General features: G+C 40.7%; 1 protein-coding gene across 2 annotated transcripts in view; it reads right to left on the bottom strand.

The window, feature by feature from the left end:
* grm1a (glutamate receptor, metabotropic 1a) overlaps positions 1-19,640 on the bottom strand; it is a 34,063-nt gene that overhangs the window by 5,119 nt on the left and 9,304 nt on the right. For both annotated transcript variants that reach the window (XM_058612864.1, XM_058612866.1), the window contains exons 3-7: positions 18,874-19,123; positions 6,198-6,433; positions 4,325-4,571; positions 3,166-3,334; positions 1,831-1,957 (exon numbers count right to left, since the gene is read on the bottom strand). In XM_058612864.1, the coding sequence (XP_058468847.1) occupies positions 1,831-1,957; positions 3,166-3,334; positions 4,325-4,571; positions 6,198-6,433; positions 18,874-19,123 (1,029 nt within the window). The remainder of the gene's footprint in view (positions 1-1,830; positions 1,958-3,165; positions 3,335-4,324; positions 4,572-6,197; positions 6,434-18,873; positions 19,124-19,640) is intronic.

Below are 19,640 nucleotides of genomic sequence, written 5' to 3' on the forward strand. Positions count from 1 at the left end.
ATGGAACTAGTTTCATCTGTAATCAGCATTCAGCTGTACACAAATCTGCACGTGCAGACACGTGGGTTTGTGTCAACTCTGTCACCATGCACTAGTTGCATCCACGAAAAAAGACCTCCCCGCCTTAAGACTCCATAATGACATGCCTCTGCTATTAGCATTACAGTCAGTGCCATGACGAGTGAGGCAGTGTGTGCAACATGAACTCGCACTATGTCAAATCATGTAAAATCTGAAATGCTCAAATACCCGTCGTGTCAGAAAGCTTGGGGCACTTTGAACATGAAATGTGACAAGTGGTAACGTGTAAACCACTCATTCCGCTAAAGTAGGGCTTCCCTCACAAAATGGAAGATTTGACTTATCACTCGGATAACACTGCCATGTGTAGCTGCAGAGTTAGTGCAGGTACACGCGGCTGCAGAGTGGGACCCACGGTGAATCTGATGTGAAGAGGAGGCAACTTGAGCCCATGCAGGCTTTGAGATAATGTTATCGTCGGCTTTCTGCTTAGAAGTAATGAGTTTACAGCTCACAGCTAGGACACTGTCTCTGGCTTTTGTTTGATTATCTTCTGTCAGAGAGAGATGTTCCATCGGAGGCTCAGAAGTACTGTATTGTTGTTTAGTAGTCCATATATACTGGGAATAAATCTGATTCAACTGACACAATTGCACAATCTGGCACAGTCTTCAACTGAAGAGCACTTCAGTTAAAGTCACACTTTAGAGGAAAAGTGTCAGAAGCACACTGCTGCAAACTGTTTTTTACCACTCAGCGACAGCTTAGCTTACTGGAGCATAAGCGTCAAAAACGAACAAGGGTGGAAATCACATGTTACACAGGTATATGTGCTAGCTGTCGTCAATTTCTCTTGGCAAATGTATATTTTGCATGATGGAGTAATGATTTTTAATGATTGTATTGAGATAAATGTGTCTTTCCATCATCAGACAGTGGATCTGAGATACACGTCTCATTCCCACAACAACAGAGGAAGTTGGGATTGAAAAAATTAATAAAACTGAGTAGAAGTCCACGTCAAAGTCACTTCCTTCAAATAAAATAAAAGCCTGACGTTGCTGCACTTCACTGTGTTTCTGTCAAGTTTTATGAGTAAAAGATCTGGGTGAAATAGCCCTTTAACACCAAAAATGTTCAAAAGGGTTCTTCTCTAAGCAATGCCTAATCTCTCCAACAAGGTGCAAATCAGCTCAGCCCTTTTTCCTTTGTGTAATCGACTGAAAAAAATGAGACGAGAGGGAAAAACTGATGCCCTGAAGAGCATGTGACTCACCATACAGACAATGCGGCCTAACTCTAAAGAGTACCAACTCTCTTTATCAAGATGGAGACATGTAATCAGAGTTTTCCCCCCCGAAAGACGGCTCAAACGTCTCCCAGGGCTTCACTGTCAAAACAACCACTGGGTCACGATAAGACAAAGAGCAGTGAGGAGTAAGTGAGCAGCATTACTTTTGGGAGGAGGCTGAGAATGTAAAGAGGGCTGAGCTGGGACGTAGTTCCCTTAATGATGAAAAGCATCAGCAAAAGGAGGTGTCGGGGTGTGAAGTATGAAGAGGCTGATGGTGGATAATGAGATTGTTTGAGAGAAGAAAATAGTCAAAGAGAAAGTGTTTGTGCTGTTATAAGATAGATAGAAATGTGCTGATAAGAGAGTGAGTGGCCACATGGTTGCGTTAGCTTCCAGGAAATATGTGAAAAATAAGAATTGTAGTTTCATTAAGGTGTTAAAAAATGGAAAGGATGGAGAAATGTTTCTTCACAAACTGTTTTCTTTCTTTCTCTCGCTCTCTCTCTCTCTCTTACCTGCCAATTCGTCATCGGGCCACCATCCCAGATCGCATGCCTTGCACGTAAACTCATCCTGGACAATCTCGTTGTCTTTGCACGTGGTGCAGATCCAGCAGCAGCTCACCTCGCCCTTCCTGATCACCTGCACGCAGACAAGGTCAAGACATCAACAACGAGGGGTCACGGACATGTTCGGTACTAAGCCGTGACAAGAGGCACATCACACCCCAAGCAGCATAAATATGTAATCGGCATCAATGGGTTAATGAAGATGAGGATATGTTGTTTATTTTTTTCCTTGAGCCCCAGACATACTGTTTATAAAACAAGGGCAATTGCATTTACCACCACTGTGATATGTAAAGCAGGGTGATAAGTAGGGCAGGAAACAAAGCAGAAAGGGGGGGGTGGAGCGTGAGCAGCCAGGAGAGAGGATACACCCTCCCTCAGGGCGACTTAGTGTATAGCTAGACTGAAAACACTTGGCCCCAGATGAAGCAAATCAGGGCATATCAAGAAAAAAACAAAAACAAAAAAACTGGGCTTAATACCGGATTGTATTATTTACAGTGAGCTGGTCTACTCCGTGAGTGAGGATAAACGATACGGGAAATGATCTTCTACAGTTTGCAAACACAAACTTTGTTTGTGACACAGTACGACTGAGTCACCTTCAAAACGGCATCGGTAATTATGAAAGCTGAGGAACGCATAACTCGTGTTTAATGAGACAGTTGCCAATTCTTTTACTCATCATTAAGCAGTTCTGCGTGATCTCTGTAATATCTGCTTATTTTTAGCCACACAAACAGCATGAATTATTAGACATTCATGGTCCCCGGAGATTGGTGGTCCGCTTGACCCTTGATCCTGTGTTATGTTGTGACTCAGTTGGAGGTAAAGTGATTGGCTTTTTGATCAATATCTTAGCAATGTTGTGAAATCGTCGAAATCGTCGTTTATTCGTATCATTTGTGACATGCTAATTCTTAGCAAGTGAACAATCTCCACAAAACGGCATAGATTAATGTTAAATTAGGGTTTGCATGCCAACGTGAGCATTTACATAAAAACGCTGACATCCCGCCAGTATTATTTTGAAGGAAGGAGCAAAACCACTCCTCTTGTGTTTTTCTCATGCACTTGTCAGAATGATATGAGCATACTTGAGCCAAGCTCCTATTTACTCACATAAACACTGGCACTTCTGTGCTTGAGAACGTTTTAAACATCCTCTCCAGAGTGAATATTGATTTCTCATGCATCTGCTTTTTTCCTGACTAGATGAACATTGACACAGTTGATTAAACGGCAAAGGATTTGCTTTTAAGAAAGGATTTGAATTCCTACTTTGATCTGTCCTTTAGAGCAGGGATCACTGCACACAGAGTGGACCACGTCGCTGCTGTTCAACCACAGCTTGTTGTCGTCAATGCTCAAGACGCCCTCGTGCCAGGAGCCCAAATTTATGTAGTCATAGCGACTGTCTTCCACGCTCTGGAGGTTCATGATGTCATACCTGGATGGGTAAGAGGGTGAGAGTGGAAATGAGGTTATTAAGGGAAGAATGAAAAAAGTAGAACAGAGTAGAGACAGAGGGAGGATGGGGGAAGGGTGAGAGTGACAGGTAATTTCATGATGATGATTCCACAGCTTAGCAAAATCTTTTTCTCTCTCCCAAAGTCCCCTGTCAGTGAAACATCACAAGCTCATGCCTGTGCACACCATGGCCTCATTTTTATACATATCGTGCCGGACCTGACCTATAAAGTCGATGAAGGAATGACATCTGTGTGATCTGTGTTTTCTGACTCTTGAATGCTGAACCCTGCTGGACTGAGGAGAGAAGGAAGTGGCTGCTATATGGCAGACAATCCCCCTGAATCTGTTCCAGTCCAAACTAATTACATCCTTCTGGGCTCAAGATTGGTAAACATGTGTGTTGGTGCATGTGAATGAATGAGGAAGGGAGCGTGAGAAGAGAGACAGATTAGGACCAAGCTGATGAAATCTAACAATCTATGCCTACCTTCCTCCAGTGTTGTCATGTAACAAAGTACAAATACTTCGTTACTGTAATCAAGTACAAAATAACTAACTATCTTTATTACTCATTACTACCAAATAAAATCAGAAGAAGAGTTGGTAATGGTCTGTATTTATATAGAGCTTTTCTGGTCTTGATGAAGTGCTTTGCACTACAGTTTTGTCATTCACACATTCACACAGTGCAACATGGGGTTAAGTGCCTTGCCCAAGGACACACATAGACGATCAGGGCCAGGAATTGAACCCACAACCTTGCCGTTGAAAGACAACTCGCCCTACCACTGAGCTACCAACTTTTTTAGTTTTTCTAAAGCTAATTACTTTTGATACTTAAGTACAGTAAATGTCATATAGTTTAAATAATATTGTAAAAAGTCATTTTCTGGTAAGATAATTGTACTTTTACTCAAGTATCCCTTCTAGGTGCTTTATACAAGACCTCTTTTCCTCATCTTCTTACCTTCCCGGGGTGTCTCCATTTTGATCAAAATAAATCTCCTCCCCTGAGACTCCTCTGAAGGTCGTCTTTAAGAGGTAGTCCAGCAGCTTGCTGCCATCGATGGGGTCCATGGCCTCACAGAGTCCTGGCGTTCGTGGGCACAACTCCTGGTGCATATCATGGAGGCCATGAGCCATGGCATATATGGCATTGATGACAAAGCCCATCTTACTGTCCTGAACATAGTTATCATGCAGACTTTCATTTCCTGTTAGAGAAAGAAATAAAAACATAAATAACGGCCTCATATGGTCTGCTGTCTCCTATTTTGTGCTGTATTCAAATAGCCACTATAATGTGAGGATGGAGAAAATGTTGTGCTGCAAAAGAAAATCTAAGGTTTTCCCACAATGCATGACGGAAATAAAACCTTTTTTTGCAGCAAAATACAAGGAAATCATAATAAGATGTCTAAAGCTCAAAATGGAACACATGGAGAGCATCTGTTGCGAGGGGAAATCTGTGGACGCTACGTTGTGCAACACCATCAGCCTTCTAAAGGCACTGTCCCGCAGTCAAACCCCAGTGTTTTGGAGGATGTGAATTAAGCAGCTTAGAAGAAGATTTATCCTTCATGTTTGAGGGAAAATGACTCCCAGTGACAGTGCATTTAAAATGTGTTTGTCTATACGACATAAACATGCATTTAACAATAAAAAAAAACATTTTCAGGTGTTACAGCTGTTCGGGTGAATAGTGTGTGCTCAGTGAAACATTCCTTTGTGCAAGTGTGAGGACATTTTCTTTTTTTCTCTTCCTCACACAGTAGAGACAAGCTCAGAGTTTGACTGATGCACTCCTCAGTTTGAGTGAGAGCCTGACACCACCGGGGTGAAAACATCTGCCCATTCAATTAAAATTACAGTTTAAAGAGATGTGCTGTGTCTACCAAAGCATCAGTCAAGCTCTTCCTGCCTTGGAAGAGTCAAATACTGACTGAGCGCATGTGCAGTTCTGTCATCACTACAGCAGTGCCTATAAAAATGCACTTACCACCTTGGAGGTCTTGAATAAAAGAGGTAACAGTGTGCAGAGAAAGTAGAAAACCATCTATGACTGCACTGCTCTGACATTAGAAACGTCATCACAAACCACACATTGAAGTTTATTCATCATTTTGAGCAGTTTTTTGACAGTGCAGTGATTATTTGATTATATTGCAGTGTATTCTTGATCAGATTCATTGAGAGACATTGTGGTTTGAATGCTGTGAGCACGTCAGGCTTTCCCTTGACCATGATTGCCTTTTTGAGAGCAAATGGAAAAAAAAACATTCAGGGATGAGAACAGAGGAACACGTGTTTGCTATTGTTCAGTTTTGCACTCAAATTCAACCCTCTACTCAACTCAAACTGTATTTCTAGAGCACCTTTAAAACAACAGCCGTAAACAAAAGTGCAGAGTACAGTCAAATATTTAAGTAAATAAATAAATAAAAAGATGAGAATAAAAACAATAAAATGACAGTAATCAATAAAAAAAACAATATAACGTAAAATTAGCATGTGCTCATTAAACGCCAGAGACAAGAAGTGGGTTTTAAGGGATTTAAAAGTCTCTAGAGGTTCTAATATAGAGGGGGGGACTGTTCCAGAGTCTGGGGGCACTGTCACCTCTAGACTTAAGTCTGATTTTAGGAACCTCCAGCAGCAGTTGGTCAGAAGACCTTAAGGCTCTGGTTGGGGTGTGGTGACGCAGGAGCTCAGAAAAATACAGAGGTAGTGATACTCTACTCTAGTTAACACTTAGATAAAAAATAATGATGGATACACTTAAACAGCTTCTTATTTACTATTTAAATGACAGAAACATGAATGTGTCGGTTGTCACCTACCAGAGCAGACTTTCTTGTAGTTCTTGTTCTCCTGTGGATGACCCGGCAGGCGGCACTGGAAGCGGTACTGCCAGAACTCGGCAAACCAGGGATTCCGGGTGTTGGTGTCCAGGCGCAGCTTCAGGTAGTATTCATCAAAGGACCTTACAACCTCAGACTGCAGCTTCATGGTGATTCCGCCCTCTGCTTCCTGCTCATAACCCTCCACTACCTCGTAGCGGTCTGCCCATCCATCACTGCAGGAGCGAGAGGAAAGAAGCCGTAATGTGAAACGAGGAAGAAGCTAATGATTGCAGGGGGAAACGGTAAGAGAGACACGACGTGACACGACACATTTTGTGAGCTGCCACACAGTGATGATACTTAACCTTTAACTGCTTATTGACATTGACAAGCCCCTTAAACCTTTCTGCACGGCATCAGGCTGTAATTTCATTTTACACAATTTAAATAAAACAGATTTCACCGATGCAGCTTTAAATTAAAGAGCAGATTCCCAGTTTCATTCATGCTTTTTCCTCCGAGCTACAGGGCAGAGGAGAGAGCTCCTGTCAACCAGTATTTAAACGCTAAAGTTTATTAAATGACACGACCATGATGCGATAACTCTGTTGCAACAGTCACTTGCTGAGATATTAAGCGTACACACTGACACACACGCCTACAAAAGACTAATGAAAAGTAGAAAGTCAGAAGTGGCTGAGCATCACAGCTGTGTGGCCAGTGATGCATTCACTGACTGATGTGTTCAGGCAATAACACAATAATAACACATTAAAGTTTTTTGTCAGTGATTTGGATATGTTGGCTATTAACCCTTTAACACCTAAGCCTCAAAAGGTCCATGAATATCTGGCAGTTGTTTACAATTATTTACTGTGTGTTACAATGGTGTATTAACAATTCTTATGTAGTTATACACAAACACCAGAATGTGTGTGTTACATTTGAAATATGAAGAGTTTAAAACATATATAAAATAACATTTGTTCAAAAATGTCCAAAAACGGGCCAAAAAAATGGAAACTTATGTACAGGGGTTTTTTCAACACTCTCCTCTCTGGTGACAAAGACTCTGATTTGCCGGCTTCCTGAAACAGCGCAAGTGAAATTACCATAATAACCACACGTTAGCTTGTACTTGTAATTTTCCTGATAGCACAAACCGTCATGTAATTACGGTGATGCAAAGTGTATTAAATTATATATAAGAGTATATCATTTTAAACTTAAAGCTACAGATAAGAAATGGTCAGAATAAAAAATAATGGTTTTGTTGAGTCAAGTCATCTTGTTACCTTGGTGTTGGGTTATGTAAACTTGAAGTGGCAAAAAAAAGTTTTGTTGGCTAATTAAAGTTTTACAGTTTTATTTGAATGTTGATATGATTATGTGCCTGAAAATAAACAAACAAACTACATGGTCCATGACTTTATTTCCACCTTTAAACGAGCAGCTGGATTACGGAGGACATGCATGAGTGAAAAACAAAATCATGCAAAAACAATTTGCAGATACAAACCAGCAAACAAACAGAGAAGGAAGACTGAAAAGTCTGAAGCAGCCACAGGTTCAATCTCATTGTGTTACTTCAGTTGGCGACTAATGGACAAATTCTCATTAAACGGCGGCAAAAAAAAAGAAAACACAGCAACAGCATCAGCAATTAATGAGATTCCACCACATGTAGGTAAACCACTGCCTCCACATTTGTACAAAGTTAAATTAGCATGGCAGCATCGGCTGCTGGCTTATCTCAAGTCCACCGCAGCAATCTGCAATTTCAACAATGGTGCCTCAGCTGTAATTGTGGGCTTGGCACAATCCCCTCAGTTTGCTTTGTTTGTTTGCCTGTGTAACCGTCTGTGCAACAGTCTTTACCCTAGCAAGCTAATTTGGACACGCTACTGCCCAGTGGGCTCTGAGAGTAATTGGAAACACCAGCGAATGGGACACTGAAAAACAAATGAACAGATAAACAGCACTGTTGCTTGCTTAGTTTCTCTGCATCTGAAACCAGAGTCTCTCTGACTTTAAAGTAGGCTGCCAGATACTGTTTGAAATACCTGCGCTATTGACAGCTACGCACCAATTAGGTGCTGTGTGACTCACCATGGAATCAATTACTGCACACATGGGATGTTCTGAGTGATGGATGAGGGCATGTGTGTGTGTTTGCGTGCACGTGTGTGTGCAGGTCAATGTCTCCGACCTTTATGTCCACGCAATACCTCAATTCAAAGAAAAAGGAGACACCTGTCAACCTTTGTGAGAATCCTAGAAGGACGCCATAAAACCAGTGAGATGGAGCAGCTCTTGTCATCCTCGCGCTAAAAGCCAGGGAATGGAAAGAAGGGAAATTTCATGAAAATAGACTCCACAGTCTTTCACTGACCCTGACATCTGTCTCTCGGATACGAGAAATAACATGTTCAAAGTTAAGAGACCTGCTCAATGTACCAACAAATATACAGCATTCACTGTGACCGGCATAAGCGACGTGGAAATATAATGGATAACTGTATATATATAATGGATTATTTAATTTTCTAAAAACAGAAAGAGAGGCTGAGTCATTTCTTAAAAGAGCTTGGAACGAACCTGGAACCAAGAGGAGCCTTTCGAGCAAAAGCTGGCCTGCCACAGGGTTTCATTTGGCCAGCCAGAAGTAAAGCTATGCCATTGTATGAATATACAGCATATATTATACCAGGTAATATGTCAACTTGTCTCTGTGCTGCCTGTATGCATACAAAGTGAGGGTGGTGGACAACTGTTGTGCCTTCAGGATACCACAACATTAGGGGAAAAGCAAAGGCAGCAGCATTTTACCAGATTCTTAAAGGTCTCCAGAGATGGCAAAGGGGCATCACTGCCATTAAACGCACACAAAGCACAGAAGACAAAAACACTGGGAACCCACAGGAAACAAATTCCTCTTGTGTTATCCAACACTAACTAATGTTAATGCTTTTAATGCAATGTGTCAGCTTCCCTGGGGACGAGAGAAAGTCAATCAGAAAATTGAAGGCACTGCTGTTCCTATTTGCAGAACTTTCTCTGCCACCATGGCGGTGTAAACAAAGTGAGCCATGTGATGTCCAGAGATCTTTGGTAAATTGGTCAATAAGCAATGAATTCTCATGTATACATCCAATTCTGACTGTTTAAAATCAAGTTACCTTGAAAGATGACATGTAATATAATGGCGGCACCTTGAAAAGATGTTGGCCCCGTAAGCTGCTCCAAGCAAACTCTACAAACACATGTAAACAGAGGATTTTTGAGGACTATATTGTTGCTGCGGATGAAAACACTGATGATTAATTTACAGAACAAAAGAAAGATGTTTTTATAGTTTATATATGATATAGTTTGCTGTGATTTATATCTTCTCTATAGTTGTATTTTCATTCTTTTCCATATCCTAATTGAGTTTAGAGTCAGACGCACATGAGTTGCATCTGTCCTGGTCACATTTTGCTCATTAACTCCAAGTCAATTCAGTCTCTGTCTCTCTCCCACTTCTGCCTTCCCTTCACAAAGACACACACACTGACTTTGTGTGTGCGCGCGTGTGGTAACCCCAGTACTCAGCATAAAGACACTGACTGCCCTAAATGCATTTAATGTGGCCTGTTCAATACAATTTAGTGTTAAACATATATAGTGGAAAACAGATTGGCTTTTAGATGAAGAGACAGGAGCTGTTCAGCTCCGGACATGAATAATGCACAAGCGATTGAGGACATGCTTGACTGTTCCTGATGAAGCAAAATGAAACTCCTCTCGCTTTCCTCTCCTCCTCTGTCTGGCAGAGCTCCAAACAGTTCGTCAAAACTCTCAGGGCCTAACACAGAGACACCTAATAGCACAAAATCTGATTTTATGTTACCTCGGTGTTCATGTATATATATATATATATATATATATATATATATATATATATATGTGTGTGTGTATATATATACATATATAGAAGAATAAAGAATAAATGTTGAAATTATTTTAGAAATTTTGACTCACAACAACTGAGCTGTGTTACAACGTGTGTTTGTTTAATGTCTTGGTTTTAAGAAAATTAGCTTTGGCCTCAGTAGTTTAAACTTGGTGTTAACGTTCATAATATTTATTTACGATCTCATCAAGCAGAATTTGCAAAGCGATGACTCCATTAATAAGAAAAACTAAGTCTAAATCTGTGATGTTTTCTTCATGTTTTTGTTAATTCAACACCAACCTCTTTGTCAGTCATTGGTGGAAGTTCTGAGATGATCATTTTTATGAGCTCCACATTTTATCGCACTTGGTCTCAGTGGAGAAGCTTCTTTTAATTTGAACCTCTTTCATTCATCAGATTAGCGCAATTTCAATGTTTGTCTTGTTTTAGATGAATGAGCAGGATACGTTTTTACAGATAAAGTGGATATTGTCGCAATAATCATCTGATCAAATGAGATTTACAAAAAGAAAATAATAATATGGCGCCTCTAAGAAGAAGAAATAATGTCTTGATATAAATAACCACTTGCCTGATTCAATGTGAAATTCGGTTAAATGTTGCCAAAGAATAGAATATTATAGAATATTTGTCTTTTTTCCAGGTCATTTTAAACCATTGTTGTGTTTTTTGTTGCAGTCTCAATCATAGCACAGGTTCGTAACCTTAGTAATTGCAAAGTGTCTTGTGTTGTGAACTTAGAGCCTCATTCTAATTGTGTTTAAATTTCGTACGTGTGTGAATATAGACATTTTCTATGTTGTAAATTTGCTCAGAAATTCCACCTTCACCCTGCAGACTTCTCTCCCCCCTCTCTGACCTTTCCACAGCCTCCCAATATCATCCATTTCTCTTACGTCTCTGACCCTGTGGAGTAAAATAACAAGAGTGCTGGTATGGCTTGTTAGCTTTATAGCAGGAGCAGCATCAGCAGCAGCAGATCTCTCTCTAGAGGTGACATAGAGTGGCCCTGGGTGAACTGGGCAGCCTTTAAAAGCCCATACATGCTGCTTTTACTTATTCATCATGCCCCAGTTTGAGTTGAGAGGCTCTACGCTGACTTTTTTTTTTGCTTTTTACTACCAAGGGATGTAATCTCACTACTAATCCCATGACAGTCTCTGCATTGAGTATCAAGAGTAGCAGTGACTGATGGCCAGTTAAATGTGACGCTGCTGAAGGAGTAATACATTTCTCAGTCTTACTGCGATGAAATGACTCCGTAACACCAATGTCAAACGTCTCAGTAGCGCTACAATACAATGTAAAGTGTCTCTGTTGATCAACTGGAATTTAGTTTATAAATGTTAGTTAACTTAAGGGGGAAAGAACACAATATATACTGTATATATTATATAACTAGTGATTATACACTTACACATACAGAATATTGAATTTATGTCAATAAACCTTTTGAATGTTACACAGTGGACCTCAAATGCAAAGAATGTGGGTGATTTTTGTATTTAAAACATACCTAGAGACATTTTTGTGTTTTTGGCTTTTAATTTCTTGAAAATCGTATCTTTTTTTCTTGCGTATTGTTAATTTTGTTTAATTTTTTTTTTTAGTCTATTGTAAACAACGTTTACTAAAAATATTCACACTAACACACCTTTGCACAAAAACGTGCTCATTGAAACCCATTCAAATCACCATTTTTGATGCATCGTGACAAAAACTTGGCAATTTAAGGGTTAAAAACTTTAAAAATGTTTGATATGTATGATGAGGGCCGAGCACATTTTGGTACTCTAGGTGTGTTAATGTGGCTATTTCTTTATGATAAACAAATAAAAATAATAATGCATATAAAAAAAAATTCTGCTAATCATTCACATATACCGGACCGCAATAATCAAACCAAACATAATCCAGTTTGCATGAAGTATACCGAAAATAATTAATTTATTGTGTTTTTTTAGACCATAAAATGAAGATGCATCATGACAAAACTTGGCAATTTAACACCTAATATTTAAAAATATTTGATAAGTATGATGAGGACTGATGTTGGTTAAAACAATAATAATACATTTTTGTTGCTTCATTTTTATGAACATATTTTAGTTCTAGGTGTGTTTACGTAACCTTTTTGAAGGCACAGCTAAGTGTTAATGACATTTATTTAATATTCTTTCAACCATTTGCTGCAGCCCTACAGTATCTTATTGTGGCAGATTCTGACAAATCTGTGGTGTTTCACTGTTCTCTTTGTGCTCACGTTATATCCATCCACTCTCTCTCTCATCCAAGGTTACGCTGTTTGCAGAAGAAAGTGTTCCGCTGTCTGCGAATCATGATGTGACAACTATGTCCAGATGCGAAGCCAGTGTGCTATTTTTGATCACTCCAATGTCATTCACCCATCCCCTTGCACCGGGGGAACACAAGGCATCAATTGAAAACTGAGCGATGTCCTTGACAATGCGTGGCTGCTTACAATTAACATCAGAGGCGTGTTATAAATATTCAAATGCAGCTCATTGTGCTCACTGGCTAAGTGGAACACAAACAGATGCAATCGCAGATCCTGACTCAACCTGAATGTACTGCTCCGGAACCACGTATGTGTTCAAGTAAAGGAAGTGGAGCCGAGTGTCTGAATGAACGTTGACAGTGTGTCGTCCTTATCTCATAATTACAATCTTTGCTGCTGTTGCTGCCGGGGAGGATTTTTTTCTTAGATGTCAGCCATATTTACTGAGAAGGGACTATTGTGCTTATAGAGCAGACTGAATGACAGATCTGTCGTAAGAGCATCACACCAAGTTTGTCACGAGCCCCAAACAACATCTCCATGGTGACTGTAACGCAAGCAGCGCACAAGCCCCTTATTCTGGTAAACCTGAGCTCGATTCCTGCATATTTGCCCCAGTAAACTCTCCATAAACTCAGTGCTGTAGTGCAGATGAACGCTCATGCCTCCCGCATCACATCACACATGGAGAGTAACATGGAGATGGTGGCTCAGTGTTCAACATCGCTCCTTTTTTTGCAGCCCCTTCCTCTGCGCTGCACACCTCAACATTCGTTACTAATGCATCAGTTGCGCTGTGTTGTTACTGAAAGACAGACATGGAAAGGATGTTTCTGGGAAGTGGGGAAAGAATACAAGATGATCTGTAAAACTCCTGCCACTGATTTTAGTCTAGATACAATCCTCCAAGTACTATATGTACAACAGAAAGCTTATAATCCAGTTGAACTGTTTAATTTTGTTCTTTTGATTAAGGAAGGATTAATAACCAAAAGCCTAAAAGGAAAATAAATTCAGTCCTAACCTCTTGTTCATTTACAAATCTGGAGGAAAAGAAGACACCCATTTATTTTGGTGTTGTTGCCAGAGTTGCTGCCAGAGATAAGTCGTCTTTTTTGCTCATGCCCCGCTATTTGCCAAATTGGTTTGGGAGAAGAAGTCAATAGGCAGAATTCCACATCCTCCTCGTTCTCCTTCTTGAGATGCATGGGAGGAGTTCAAAGCCTCTGCAAGATGACAGGAAAAAGGCAGCTATACATGACAAGCCACAACTCCCTCTCCCTCTCTCTGGTGTCCTCAACATTTCATTCATTCAAGCTCAGACTGCAGAAATGCATGTGACACACACAATGTAGGTTCACAGCTTTCCTTGCACCGCCGACACAGTCATAACCCACTAATGACTAGTGCCAAGGCACAACAGAGGCAGAACATCCGCATTCCCGTCTCAGTGTCCGTTTTGCCCGGAACAAAACGATGGAGCTTTTTGCAAATGGAAGCTGCGAGTGTAAAAACCAGTGTTACATGTGGGAAAAGCGGCTTATGCAAATGGTGTTTAGTAATAACAGCATTCGAGGCAGCATTAGGGATAGAGAGAGAGAAAGAGAGAGAGAGAGAGAGAGGGAAAACCAATGCTGCTAATTGGGCGGGCGGATAAATGAGGAGGTGGGTTCACTGCACACTGCAACTCAGAAACTGGGCTTGGTGGAGGGGATCGGGCAGAAGAAGCAGTGAGAGGAAAAACACACGGCACAGTTTCAAATCTGCAGAGACAACGATAGCTGACTGATGTACTCCATGGCACTTTCTTTACATAACTTGCAACTTAGAAGATGGTTTAATAGCGTTTGCCTCAGGGTAAAAACACTGGTTAACACACAGATATTCAATGCATTCCTGACATATTGCAGCACAGTCATAACTTTGAATATGAGTCATTACAATTTCAAATTGGCCACATTTCCATATATTTCCTTTCTTTTTCAATTAGGATTACTGTGGCTGATTTGCATTTTATTCCCATTGACTAAATATGTCTGCTTTTAAAACAAAGCTGCATAGAGTATAACTTTCAGGGGTCAGATATGATTTGCTTCTTCTTGACAAACAAAATCTATAAATGTAGTTGTTTTGGTGGTGCTGGAGAATCTGAAATACTATGGGATGGCTGTCTCCTTATGCTCATTGTACATATGGTTAGAAAAGAGAACGAGACAAGCGAATGTTCCCATGATTATGATATATCATTTAAACAAATACCGATGAATAAATCACATTCTTGTCATACACAACTAACCTGTATTATTTTTATATACAGTTTCAGCTTAAGGTGTGTGTATTACATTTATCTGTAGCTTTTGTTGGACATAAAACGATTCATGCCTAAGACTTTAAAGAGGCACTTGAGGGAAGGGGGAAAAAAAGTCATGTTGAATAATTCTGACAGGCTCTATTTGTCATGGAAGTACCCGATGCTGAACTTTAGTCTTTGATAGATTATGAAATGAAAAGCAAAACTTTGCCCATCGTTTAAAAATAACTAAATGGAAATATCATTTTGACACGAGCACTAATGTTGCTTACATTACAGGAAGGTTAAATTGGACAGTTACAGGCTCTACGTGTCGGTTGACTGTACATAGAGAGATGATATCACTGTCATCTATAAAACTAATGTAATGTGAAGTTTGAACCATTCATTGGTGTAGGCTAAAATGATGTCATTGCCTTATGGTGAGTTTTCTTCCTCTAAAAAGGGAAGTGAATCACAAGTTCTCAACCTCAGTTTATAGTCATGATAAAGGATCAGTGTTTATTTGCAAAACAAACTGCGCGAGCAGTCACGGAGTAAATGGCAGCAGCTGATTGGCAAAAATCGTGACTGACATCTGAGGGCTCCTCCAACTGACAAGCGCTGAGCAGAGTGGAGGTAAAGTTGTTGAAGTGATTCAGAGTGGAGTCTGCAGGTCAGGGATAAAGTGGGTCGAGCGCGCTGCCACACCTGGCTCTTGTCTAAAGAGCAGGTTCACTCAACAGCAAAAATAAAACTCTCACACTCAAAACTCTCCACCGTCGTCTACTCACAGTTTATGTTACTGTGGCTGTGTCGTGTGTTTTTCTCTTGACGCTTATTTAGGTTTCCACTCCAATTTTGTTTGCTTGTGTCGAGAGCACCGTCAATGGAAGGGAATAAGGACCAATGCAAACGTAGAGTACCTGGCAATAGCTGCCTCGACATCGGCTGCAAACTCCTATACATCCTCATTCTTGCAAGTTATTATACTACATTAAAGTGGTGCTGAAATTTAAGCACCAATGTAATTCTGTGAACATCGCCGGTCATCTGTGATAAGGGGTGATACACTTTGCTGTGGCACTTTAACATTTAAATTGTTATGCTGTTTGGCCTAATGGGCTCGCTGTAACTGAAAGAACAAATTGTTCATGAAAGCAGCCAGATTTTTGAACAAAACGTGCAGCGTTAACGCTCCTCGTCATCAACTTTATTGCTTGCCCTGTAATGATTTTGCCATTAAAGCTGTGTGTGACGCCTGAAATGTGAACTTATAATTGCCACCAGTGTTTTTTTAGTGGACTCATCTGTTTACCCATTATCTGTGCCGCTTATCCTCACACAGGAGCTGGAGCCAGTCCCAGCTGGCACCGCGTGATAGACGGGGTGGGATGTGGATTCTTCGCCAGCATATTTCAGGGCAAATATATTGAATCTCTCAACATCTTTGGACTGTGGGGTGAAGCCAGAGTACCCCGAGAAAATCCATGCAAGCACAGGGAGAACAAGCAAACACACAGAATGCCTCAGCTTTAACTCTAGCTCTTTCCTTCTCGCTCAATTTCCCAGTTTAATGGAAGTATGTATCAGATTAAGCAAAATAAACCAGAATACATATGAAACAGGAAAGAGGCTATAGCAGTTTTTTGGCCTGTAACTACTGTTTTTGCTCTGTTCCTTTTCTTTCATTAACTGTATTCTTTTTTTCCTGTGCATTTTACACCTCTTCAATACTCTTTGACATACCCACAAACATGTACACTAAGATATAAGGTCATGAAAGAGGTGGAAATTCAAAATATAATAACTTTAACAAGTGCCTCTTTGATCAGCTAATACATTTTTTTCCAGTACACATGCCAGGAAACACACATGGTTTGGCACCTGCCTGCTCTCTCTCTCTCTCTCTCTCTCTCTCTCTCTCTCCCTCTCTCTCTCTCTCTCTCTCTCTCTGACCCAGAAGCCTTTTCTCCGCCCATGGAGACATCCACAAAAGCTAAAAAAAGGCCCACTTTCCCGTCCTATTCTATGGAGAGAGATATGGGAATGTAGCCCGAGAGTGTCATTATAATAGATAATTTAAAAGGCATGTTCTGCATCTTAAAGGAAAGAGTGCTCCTGCCCAGAACTTAAACATGCAGGTATACACTGAATACAACAGCACAAACAGAAGCTGCTAAGAGCAGCACTTGCCTTTGCTTCGTTTCCACCACAGGGAGAGTTTAAAGAAAGAAGGACATAGTTCTTCTAAAATGATGACAATGCCAGATTTTACTGCGCGCAACAAGGCAGTTTTTAATTAGGCTGCTTAAAGTTTTAAAAGACATGGTTAGTGTTTAAGGCATTTTATCGTCAGCAAATCAAGTTTAACTACTCTGGCCAATAGAGTGTGACACTACTCTATATTTAAGATCAACAGTAAGAATCAAAGAGGGCAAAGAGCTTTCTTGCAAAACACACTTGTACCAACAACCGTTGGTACACTGCACAGAGCATCCTCCATATGCATCATAATAATGCCACTAAATAAACTTAAAGCCCCAGGGCAGAACTTCTGCGGCCCCCACGAAGAATTTTGAGTAATTACCAAAATAAACTGTTTTGCTACGCAGTCCCGGCACGGCTTGACTCGGCACAATTTTTTTATGCTTTTCCATTAGTAGATAGTACCTGGTACTTTGTTAGTGCCTGCTCTTGAGGTTCCAAGCGAGCTGAGCCGATACTATGCGTGACGTCGTCAGACTGCCCGCCACTGATTGGTCAGAGTACCGTGACTGGAAGAGTCATGAGCGCGATGTCCGACACAAGAATCAAACCAAACAACGCTGAACTGTAGATCAGTTAAAAAGATATAAAAATCCTGAAAACATGCGTTAATCTCCAACATTTAGCGTGGAAATGCCTAAAAAGCTCAACATTTAACAGAGGAGTCTGGCGTATTTAGCGACAGCACTGCCGAAAGCGCGAACCACATCACAACCCCTCCCCCCGTCTGTGCTCCGGTCATGCAGGAAATACTGAACAAATCCTTTTAATGAACTGATTCTAATGATTCAGTACATCCAAAACAACTGCTTTACAAGTCACTAGCCACTAGGTTTGTGTGCGTCGTGTGTAAAATGGAGTCACAGCAGTTTCATGCAGCCGTGCTATGATGACTCCGCCCACGTTGAGGAGGTAATATAGTCATGTAAAACCTTGATTGGCTTAATCAGCATTGTGTGATTTGACTTGGATGTTATGCACTACAGATTTAAGGAAGTCCAATGTTTGAAAGTGTCACGTCATAGTCGTACATCTTTATAATGTGGAAAAGGTCCAGTTCTAAATCTTTGAACGTTAGGACGAGCGGTGATGGGAGTTACGATGCTGCAGTTTGTCTCTGAGGTTCTTCCTGTCAGGGGGATGATGGGTGAGTATTTGAGCTACGCCCGTGCAGCGTTCAGCAAATCTCTAATGACTGCTTAGCTAGGCTACAAGCCTCTGTCATCCTTAGCTGTCTTATTAATGTCCCCCCCTCACATAAAAATACAGTTGACAACTGCTCTACAACAGACTGGTGCCAAAGACCTCATTCCTCTCTGAAATGATGGAGGGTGAGGGGGCGTTGTTGCATGAATGAACTGAAAGTTGGCATCAGGGTCGCCGCTTCTCCTGACAACTGTGAATGTTCCTTGAGGGCTATTTCTATAATGTAATGCACCACTGTATAAGTGTGTGACAAGACTCTACTTGCCCTTTTTCTAATGACTAAGATTTTTGCCACAGTCAATCACTGTCACTCTCCATTGACTCTAACAGAGAAAGAAGATGTGTAATGTAAAGTCAAAGAGATGGAGTGATTATCCAAACAGAAAATCGGATAATGCTGACTCAGCATCATTATCGAATGTTTGGAGAGGAATTAGTGCCTTTTTTTCTTTCTAAAGAAATACCAATTATACATAGATAGTTCTATTCAGTGCTACTGGTATGTGGTCTAATTCTTCTTGGTTTCCATGGTGATTTGAACATCAGGAGGACAACAAGGAGCGCCTCGCAGCCTCACGGACCCGCAAAATTCTTGCCATTCCAAGAGACGCTTTCAACTGTCAATTAAAAAAGAGGCTCAAACCAAACGTACCTGCCCACCAGGAGGAATTCTCCAAACACTCCCAGTCGCCTCATGGCCATCAGGAGACCTCGGACAGTCATGCCTTCGCAGAAACACACCACCACACGAGCTTTGGGCAACCGTTCCCGAAGTTTCCTCAAAAGACGATCGAAGTGCTTCTCCCCTGCGTTACTGTAGATCTTGTCTGAGTGGGCGATACATAAGCCTTCCTGAGAGGCCAGCTCCTTGAAGGCCTCCATGCCGCTCTCCCCATAGTTCCCTGTAAGTCACGAGGAAAACAGACGATTGGAAATTAATTATCAATGATTTTCCCGGTATCTGAAAATGATTGTATAAATTCAGAATTCAGTCAAACGGCTGTAATTTCGGGCCGACAGATTTAGATGAGAGCGTGGAAAAAGCCAGATGCTCCTTTTTAGCTCTTATCAAGACTGGTTTGCAGGACTTGGCATGGTGCCCTCTCATGAACAACCTTTATTTTTTAATGGAAGGCTTAAAGGGACACTTCACCCAAATTTTTTTTTTTACTAATTTTCAGAGATAAAGACACACGTCTCATTACGAAAACAACAGAGGAAGCTGCAATTGAAAATAAAATAAAATTGACTATTAGTCAGTGCCAAAGTCTCTTCCTTCAAAGAAGCCCTATATGTTGCTCTTCACTTAGTGTCTGTAAATTATTACAACAAGGGTTATGAGTCAAGAAGACTTGAACATAAAATAAATAATATTCCAGCACTGTAAGAGTTTATGTAAAATAAACAAACACAGCAGCA

This window comes from Solea solea, chromosome 17, assembly GCF_958295425.1.
Source record: "Solea solea chromosome 17, fSolSol10.1, whole genome shotgun sequence".
Classification (NCBI taxonomy): domain Eukaryota; kingdom Metazoa; phylum Chordata; class Actinopteri; order Pleuronectiformes; family Soleidae; genus Solea; species Solea solea.